Consider the following 9,528-nt stretch of genomic DNA (forward strand, 5'->3'; position numbering starts at 1 on the left):
TTAGGTAATTATATTGAAATTATTCCTAAATAATAAATAGAATTAAATTTCCTTGTATCAAAATCTAACGTATATTTCTATTTTGAAGTGCGGCCCTGGACTATTGTTTATAGGGCTGAGGTGGCCCTCTGTACAAGTTGAGTTTGACATGCCTGGACCAGACCATCTGATTCATTGCGATCCAGAATGTCCCGCTTCCTTCGGACAGTTGAAGGCCGTGCTGGGATGGTGCACACGCACACACGCACGCTGTGTGTTTGTAAGTCAACGATGAAAATTACGGCGACGCTGTGAAATTTCGACGCTTTCACAGAATTTGTACTTCACTAAATTGGGTCTTTACAAAATTGAAATGAAACAATATAGCAATTAGAAACCTTTGCGAGAGAAAAGTAGGCTTTAAGAGTTCTGCTTGGAATTTTCAATTTAAAGTGTTATTTTTTTTTATAAACAATTGGGAGATGATGGATATGAGCACTGCAACTGCCGAGTACCCCGCGTACTTTACAGTCTTATTGGTGTGAAATATTCATTTCGAACATTCTTTTATTTCCGACATTGCTGTGTTCACGGCTGCACTGTAACATAATGAGTGGATGTACTACAGTCTTCTCGGGTGTTATGACATCGGTCTTGATAATGGAACCAGAGAATATATCAGTCTCTGGTTTCTAACTCAACATTGACTCGACTCATCGCCGTATAAGGCGAATAGAATGTCGCGGTAAAGCCTTCGAAATGTATTCGGAAGGAACCTGGTTTGAATATAGACCGGACAAATTACGATCCTTGCAATGAATTTTAGTGGTTTCCTCATTATCTTTAAAACAATCTCCTTTTTCAAAATCCTTACCTGTTCACCATTTATGACGATTCTTGCATCACATTCAGCGGTACGTAATGCTACGATTCTGTCTTGTTACAGGTAAAGAGTTACTCGAGCATTTTGTGCCCAACAGAGACCTTGCGGCACCGCAAGACCTTCTGGACACGGCGGACAGAGTTGAGCGCCTGCTTGAGATCATACACGGCAAAGAGGCGCTGATTGAAGAGGCCTGGCTGGCTATGGAGAAGAGTTTCGTGGACGCCAAGGAGATCAGCAGTCTTGAGGAGGGCGTCAGTCGGGTCACCAACTGGATCCTCGGTCCAGCAGAGATGATGCTGAATGGTCAGCAGGAAGTGGGCTTTGACGTCATTTCTGCTGAAGAACTGAGGCAAGAGCACGAAACTATGGAGCTTCAATGTAGGGTACGTTTTGGCAGAATGGGTTTCGAATGAATAGAAACGTTAAGAATACCAAACAGAATTTGTTCCTAAAAGAAAAGGATACAGACTACTGCCATGTCTATCGCAAACTACTGTAACTACCAAAAACTCTTATTAACACAACACAATAATACCCCAAACAGCTCTGCTGTCAGCACACACTCTTTTTACCATCACAAGGAATTACTACTGCTAACACAAATGGATAATACAACCACAAACTACTTCTACTGTCACAAACTACTACTACTATAACTGCTGCTACTGCTGATGCACACTACTGCCAAAAACTATCAGACACAACTACTACCATCAGAAAAATAGTACTAATGCGAACTATCACTACTACAAACTATATCCAACCCCACCACCATTACTACTACTACTACTACTGCTGCTGCTGCTGCTGCTGCTTTTCAGAGACTTGCTTGACAGTAGTAGGCCTGAATATATTTGAAAATGTTTCCCACCGCCCCAGACTTCTACTTATTCCCCTTCCTACATCCACCTGTCCAGAAAGAGATCGCTCCTCTAAAGACCAACTTCCTGCCTTAGTTTCTATTCACCGTCGCTTGACGTGTCCTAGCGACCAGTGGACTGTAAGTATCGGCTGGCGGCAACGCGGTTTCACCGCGCCTTCCTTAGTTTCCTACTAAAAGCCTAAAGAACGCAATGCCTGTAGCCCTGTAACTAATGAAACCTGTGTCTCTCAATTGGAGGCACTTCTTGACTAGAATTGCTCTTTAAAGCATCCAGCATCCTGTTCAGTTGATACCGGAAGGAAGAAGGGAGGATATCTGTCACGTAGTGACGACGTTACAAAAGCATCCACGATCTCTTTAACTTTACCTTTTGGGCTGATGTATCTAAAGGAAGCGGCTGTCTACATACTGGATATTTGGAGTTTCCTCACAGGCGTGGGGAATTAATGCCTATGTTGCCTTCAGGGTAATGGCAGCCGAAGAGTCAAGCTGATGATTTGAACCATAGAGCATCGAGTTCAAGGCTGTCACTTCCTGTCTCTCTCATGCCTAAGTAATGAAGGACACGTTAGTTTATAGGGGTGATTTTTTAAAACAGAAGTGTAGAAAATAACGAACTTCTTGGAATAGGGTTCTTCATCAGAAGCTGATACCTGATAAACGGTAAGAAGGTCTATTACTGTGCTCAAAAGAACCTTGCCAGTCTAACCTATTTTCAGACGTCATTCTGTTTCCTTAATATTCATCTTAATATTATCTTTCTGTCTGTGGCTGTCTCCCAAGGAGTATCTTCTCTTCAGTTTTCCGGCCAAATAGACTGGTCTGGAGGTAACGCTATAGATTTTAATTCGCTAGGTATTCGGTTCGAATCTCGACAGGGACACAGGCTGTCCTGACTGATGCTTTTCGTAGTACCGCCTGGCAAATTCTGGGGTAGCACGGCTATTAGACGACCGCTTCCTTTCAAATCCTTTCCAATTCATCAGTTATCCAGTCATCCATCGATATGCATATATTCTCGATATTAAAGCGTCATTAAAAATTCAGTAGAAGTATCTATAATTATATGTATATATTTATTATATTTCTGATGTCTGTAAAGTTGTTCTTTTTTTGTCCTTGCCCGTTTCTGGAGCTTGTTTGTTCAGAAATGCACAGACCTGCACAGCAGTGCAGCACTGGGTCAGTTTTCTGGGTGTTACGATTTGACGAAAAGTAAATATGTAATGTCCTTATCGGAAGAATCCTATGTTCAGGGGGGTGTCTAATGCACGTCCACTGTTGTCGCAGGACACGTATGGCCACTACGCCGAGCTGCTGCATAAGATCGACAGGCTTCCGCGCTGCGACATAGAGCTGCCAGAGGACCTCAGGTCGCAACGTGACTTCATGGACTTCGTGTGCCGCAGCTTCGCTACGAGGCTCGAGAGGCGTCGCAACGTACTCATCACATCGCTTAGATTCTTTCGCCTTGTTTCAGAGGTTAGTTCTGAACAGAAATATTGGCGGAATGATATGAGACGACCCGGAGCCAGCTCCAGTTTTCACTCAGGGAGCGGTTTGCTCTGGCGATAACACTTGTATTCGGGAGGTACTGTCAAATTCCACTCGGAATTCCGTTTACCTAAGTGAGGTTATTCGTGGTCTTCATAGTCTTAAGTCTCGTACACCGTTCAGTAATGTGAGCTTATCCACGGAGATCCTCCCAGAGAAGAAACTGGAAGTCGTGCATAAAAAAAACCTCCATGGCCTGTATTCCCCAAGCGAACTATACCGACCGCGCGACTGCGGCTTGTCGGCGAAGTTAGTGCCAACTTTGGCCGCGCCATAACTCAAGCGGTTAGTCGCTGGCTTCCCACCGGGGAGAGAGCCCCCGGTACCCGTTGAATAGGAGGCTGGGTGGGCCCCAGGGCCGGTTTAGACGATATGGAGAAGAAAAAATTCTGAACCTACCGGGACTCAAATTCTGACCCCTCGGTTGTCCAGCCAGTCGCTATACCGACTGCGTTACTCCGGCCCACCCTGTGAGAACTATACAGTAGCATTAGCTGTTATGGGTACGGTATACTGCCCCCACAATTAGCATATTGGTAAGCCGTATCGCATTTTACTATTGTTTGGGATGTGGGCTTACACGTTTCGTCTCTCCGGCAGACCACGTTCGGTTCTTGCTAATGTTTTCTTCAACCCCCCCCCCCATTCCAAGCAAATGCTTTCATAATGCCTTGAAACGACGCATTAGTGTCCATTCTTTTTCATTCATCGCCCATAAATTTGTGTTGTTATTCATCATTATATGCAATGAAATCGACACTCCATCTTTCGATAACTATTAAATTTAATTTATATTTCAATTTTGTAAATCGACTTTAATTGTGAGATAATAATTGTTACTGCAGTAAATTTGGTCTTTGTTTACATGCAGTTGAAGTTCACTGTGAAGGTCTGCGAATATGTGTCCTGTATTAAGAGTTTAGTGTTTGATTTCAGTACTTCGACCGAACGAATGAAGTGTTTGAATCCTTGTTGAAATGCGACGATGTGGAAAATTTGGAGTCGGCTGACGCGATGTTAGTAGAACTGCAAGAGAGTCACATAAATATAGGTAAGTAGCTGCCTTAAATAGCCTTACATATAACGGTTCTTGAACCAGTTTCTGTGTGTTCATTGCACTATATACGAGTACATATACAATTATAAAATGTATGCATAGTGTAATAATTCTAGCACATTCCGTCTCTTATTGCCTTGTTATTTTCAATTCGTATGAAATCAGTCAGGTGTTCTTGAGGTGTCCTTTGACGCAGCATGACTCGTTTTTAATTATTCCAGAAACTTTGATATTTGCAAGGAAAAAATATACTCGTCATAGGATCTACTTTTCAGATTTATCGATAGGTTTATTCTTCAGAAAATTTTGCGCGCAATAAATACTCGTATTTAACTTGTTACAGTCAAGATGTGTTTAGAGACGTCCGTAAGTTTCTATCTAAAGTGCCAGTTTCTTTCGTCCGACTTTAAAAAAAGAGTTGCAGTATATATACAACTTTTAGTAGTACGTTCCAATATGAAACTTTATGAACGTTCATTGAGAAGTTCCCCGTATGTTAGTTAGTTATTTAGAGAGGGTGGGTTTCCCCATGCACCGCGACCAGTTTGATCTATTGTGCTTCCCTCTATGATATTCTTCCAGTCTCTTTACCCTACCGATAAATGGTGCGTACCATCAGTCCCGCCGAGCAACCGAGTTCGGCCACTTGCTTAGCGGTGTCTATAATGCTTCCCCCATCTATCAGAGGCCTTAGAGACTATTGTTGGGCCGGAAACGTCCTGGAATTTGGCTCAGTGATCCCCTTTGGGGATATGAGGTTCTTTTACGTGCCTTAAAGTTACGACACGGGACACACGGCTTAAAGTCCCTCCCGGAGGACTTGTTCCCTGAATTTTTCCGCCCTTAAAAATTCGACGACCTCCGCCGGCTATTTGAACCCGCGTACCACGAGTCATGAGGTGGGAACGTTACCTCTAGACTACGGAGGCCGCTTTCCCCGTATGTTACATACGGCTAAACAGATGAACGGATATGCCGAACCTAATGGGCCTTTTTATTTCTTATTTTTTTGCAACTTTAATTTCACACGCGCGAAAGAGGTTTTGTTAAAGGGGGATCACTTCTCGTGGGATATCAGCATGTTTCATCTAAAAAAAATATGTAATTGACTTCGACACAATTTTGCATCGGAAGTGTATACCAAAACAAACGGATGCAGTGGGGATCCATCAAGGGTAACAAAGTAAGAATTTTTGTGAGGAATGCCAGGGCCTGGAATCCAACATTATGCTGAAGGTTCAATTTCTCGACCAACCCTGTCTTTGTTACCCTCTTATCATTGGAAGCAAACAGGAAATGATGCCCCATACCAGAAACTGTTGTATTAAGTTGCAAAAGGACAAAGACCACTAGGAAGACCCAGGCGTAAATGGGATGATAATATTCAAATGGGTCTTAGATAAATAGGATTGGGGGTTTGGATTGGATTCATCCTAGCTCAGGATAGATACCAGTGGCGGGATCTTTTTAACATGATAATGAACCATCGGGTTCTATAAAATTTTGGGAAATTCTTGTGTAGCTGAACGACTGTTGGTTAGTTAGCTAGTTAGTTCAAATTTGTTCATACTACAAAATATTCATTGTATGAGTATTTTAATACATATTGACCATTCGAAGAGCATTTCAGATGCAAATGTATGATCTCACTGACATATGTATTTTATCTTCTGTACTTTTCCAAGCTGAAGAGTTTCTGGAAAATCTTTCGAGCTTCGCGTAATGTACAATCGTCAAGAACATTTTGTTGGATTGTTATTCAAGCTAGCGTTGATAGCCAATACTGAATTTTATCGAAATTCCTTCAGCAATTTTGGGGAAGAACCTTGTGGATATTTACGACGTCCCAAATGCCCGTTAATTTATGCGCCTTTTCTCCAAAAAGTTAATTTTGAGCAAGTGTCCATGCTACACCGAGATCACTGCATAGCGCTGTATTGCAACCGCCCATGTGCTGAACAGAGCTCCTGGGGCGGGAGGTGATGAAGGAAGGAGAAAAGCTGGCGGACATCCTGTCAATGCCTGTGAAGGACGCGTTGGGTCGCGGCGTGGAGGTGAACTACGAGAGTGATATCGCCAACGTGCTGGAACTGCTGGACGCCACGACGGCCCGGAAGAACATCTTCTGCGACAGTGTGGAGGTGCACAAGTTGACCCTGGCCCAAGTGTCGCATATCCGGGCCTATGAGAGGGACGCGGCGCAAGCTGTGCAATGGCTCGACGACTTGTTCCAGGTCAGCAGGTATTTACGTCACTAACGCCTGCGCCAGCGCTCAGTGCGCATGCTGGCATAACGCACATAAAAAGGGGGCCTTCTCGGCAATTTGTTTCAAGTTTTCAGTATTCTATGAGAGCTCAACAGCCTTGCTATGTCCGTCTGTCTGTACACATGTAATATTTTGGTTGAATGCATATTGATAAAAACATGGGCCCTATCCCATGTGATTATAAGGGTGAAGCAAGTGGGGGGGGCTACCCGGTAGCGTAGCTGGTTGAAGCACTACGCTAGAAGCCGGAAGATCGCGAGTTTGATTCCCCAATGAGGTCATTCAATTTTTCAAATGACCCAATCCTTTCAGCCGCACTATGGTCCTGGAGTTGACTCAACCTCTCACAGAAATGAGTAACAGGAATCGGTAAAGAGCGGCCCGGCGCGTAAGGCTGACAGCCTCGCCGCCATCTATGAGCCGATTGTCTAGAAAATGTAAGAACCTCGGCGTCTCACAACCCTATGGGCCTCCGTGGCCTACTAGGGATATATTTACCTTTTTACACAACGAATAACATCGTGATTTCTACTGGAGGAGCCGGGATAGCGCACTCGGTATAGCGACTGGCTACGGGGTGAATGAACGAGGGGTGGAGGTTCGAGTCCCGGTGGAGTCAAGAATTTTCTCTATTTCACGTCATCCAGACCGGCACTGCGGTCCACCAACTTCCTATCCAATGTGTTCTGGGCGCTCTTTCCCCGGTGGTAAAGCTGCCGGGGCGTGAGGCTGACCTCTCACATCCAGCTAGTGCCGACGAGTACAGTTTACTAACCCATTAACTGTCCCTTGGGTCACTCTATATATGTAAAAGTTTGTTATGGGAAATTTATTGAAATTTGCCCAATCTGAAGACCAAGAAGGATGCCGTAATCTTAGCGAAAGAGGTTTGGAGGAAGGAAAGTAGAAAGTAAATTTCCGATCCGATCCAGTGTTCTTCTTTGGTCTTAGCAGTGCTGACTGTGCCAGGAATGCCTCATTCAGCTCTTCATGGTTTGTTTACTGACACTTGCAGTCACTCAGATCACGAATGACATAGGACGATGGGATGAGTGGTTAATAATAAGTTGGAAATGGTCGTGGCCTAATTTGTGGTACTATACCGGCAGCTGCTTGGAGGGACTGATGAAAATCACGGAAAACTTTAGTTAAGATATCCGATCCTCAGACCGAGATTTGAACCCAGGGCAACCACAGTATGAAACAGGACCGGTACACATTCGATTCCCAGATCAATTAGCAGAGAATTTTTGTTTCGATATATTGAAAATATTCTTTCAATTACATATGACTCCAACCCTACTCGGACAACATGAATTACTACGTTTGCATTCACTTTCTGGTGATGATGGTGCATGAAAATATCGGTTCTTAGTATTTCATCTGCGCGGAAAAGTACGATTTGAGACTGTCACAGCGAAGGTCATGAACAGTTCTGTCTCCTAAAATATAAAGTCATGTAGTCCGTTGAAAGTCAACCGGCATTCGGAGGAACATATCGCCTCCATTTTCAGGGTAGAAAAATAAGCTTGGTCAGCCCTGCTTTTTACCATACTATTTTATTTATTAGCTCATTCTTCGCCCCTGAAGATGGAGGTGATATGTTCCTCCGAAATGTCCTTTGAATGTCAACGGAGTACTCGGCGTTATATCCCAGAAGACAGAACTCTGCACGGCAAAATTTTTCACATCCTCAAAAGCCAGGTTGTGAGGGGGTAAGAATGCAGAGCTGTAACAGTTCAATACAGAAGGGCCCAAAAAAATGTATTCACATTTTAATAGAGGTTATCTACCGCCATTTTCAAAATTTAACGCTAATATACTGTACGGTATGTAGTGTGATATTCTCTCAGAAGATGGTACTAGTCACATAAATGCCGGAGTTACCGTCTTGAATGTCAGGCCCCTCACAGCCCAATGGCGCCTGCATTTGTCATGTTGCTGTGTTTATTGTAGGTGATGCTGAAGGCACACGTGCACGTGGGCTGTAACGTTTACGAAATACAGTCGCAGAAAGAGGAGCACCAGTCCTTCCAGGAGACAGCCAAGGTAAGGGACTTCTGTCCGTACAAGAGACAGTTTAACCTCCATACATTCCGTGTCCGTTGCGTAGGAAAGTAGTGAAGTGTGGAAGTAGGATGCTGCTCAGTTAATTCACAATATTATGGCATATTTCGTTCTAATATTATTAGCCTATTTTCCTTATTTTGAAAATAAATAAAAGTAGGCTCCCTGCTTTCTGTGTGTCTGTATGTGTTTCTCTGTGTGTGTCAGGCCTATAAACTTTTGAAAGCCTGAACCAATCCTTACGAAACTTGGTACATATATCATCATCGTACCAGATCCCATCTCAACGGCTTACTCCCATCAGTCTTTGTGTCTGTATACCTGTTCCTCCCTATCGTTACTAGGCAGTGGCTCGGTAAACACGTTTCCACGGGAACGAATACGCGCAACAATATTAGAATTGCTGGCCGCGTCGTTTTCTATGTGATCCATATTTTATCAAAGGAACGTAGGCGATTAATTCTTCCCAGAACTTCCTGAAATTAATGACAACTGTATGCTTACTTAATTCACGATGTGTATAGGATACATACAATACAATTGCTATCAAAAAGTTCCCGAAATTTGAATTTTGCGCGCGAATGGTTATGAGTACATCGAAATACCCCTAGGTGACTCCCCACACAGCCTTCTTGAATCAGTGTGGCAAGCGGCGTCAAGTTGAGTGGTTGGGTTTATTGTTGGTGAACGTATTTCCATTGTTGTGTTTCCATGATACACCCGTCCTCACACGCTTCACTTCACGCGGTGTATGCCTCGACTAAATTCAGCGGAATGAGTCTTACATCCCAGGGGTACACGGATGTTGGCTCGCTTACGTCGTTTTTTTTTTTTT

The 9,528-nt window shown here is 43.7% G+C and overlaps 1 protein-coding gene across 1 annotated transcript in view; it reads left to right on the plus strand.

The window, feature by feature from the left end:
• The window catches only part of LOC111862210 (titin), a 261,060-nt gene that overhangs the window by 8,166 nt on the left and 243,366 nt on the right, over positions 1–9,528 (plus strand). The window contains exons 5-9 of the mRNA XM_023847418.2: positions 926–1,248; positions 3,039–3,230; positions 4,239–4,353; positions 6,322–6,593; positions 8,583–8,675. Of these exons, the coding sequence (XP_023703186.1) occupies positions 926–1,248; positions 3,039–3,230; positions 4,239–4,353; positions 6,322–6,593; positions 8,583–8,675 (995 nt within the window). The remainder of the gene's footprint in view (positions 1–925; positions 1,249–3,038; positions 3,231–4,238; positions 4,354–6,321; positions 6,594–8,582; positions 8,676–9,528) is intronic.

The sequence above is a fragment of the Cryptotermes secundus genome, unplaced genomic scaffold, assembly GCF_002891405.2.
Source record: "Cryptotermes secundus unplaced genomic scaffold, Csec_1.0 scaffold1304, whole genome shotgun sequence".
NCBI lineage: Eukaryota > Metazoa > Arthropoda > Insecta > Blattodea > Kalotermitidae > Cryptotermes > Cryptotermes secundus.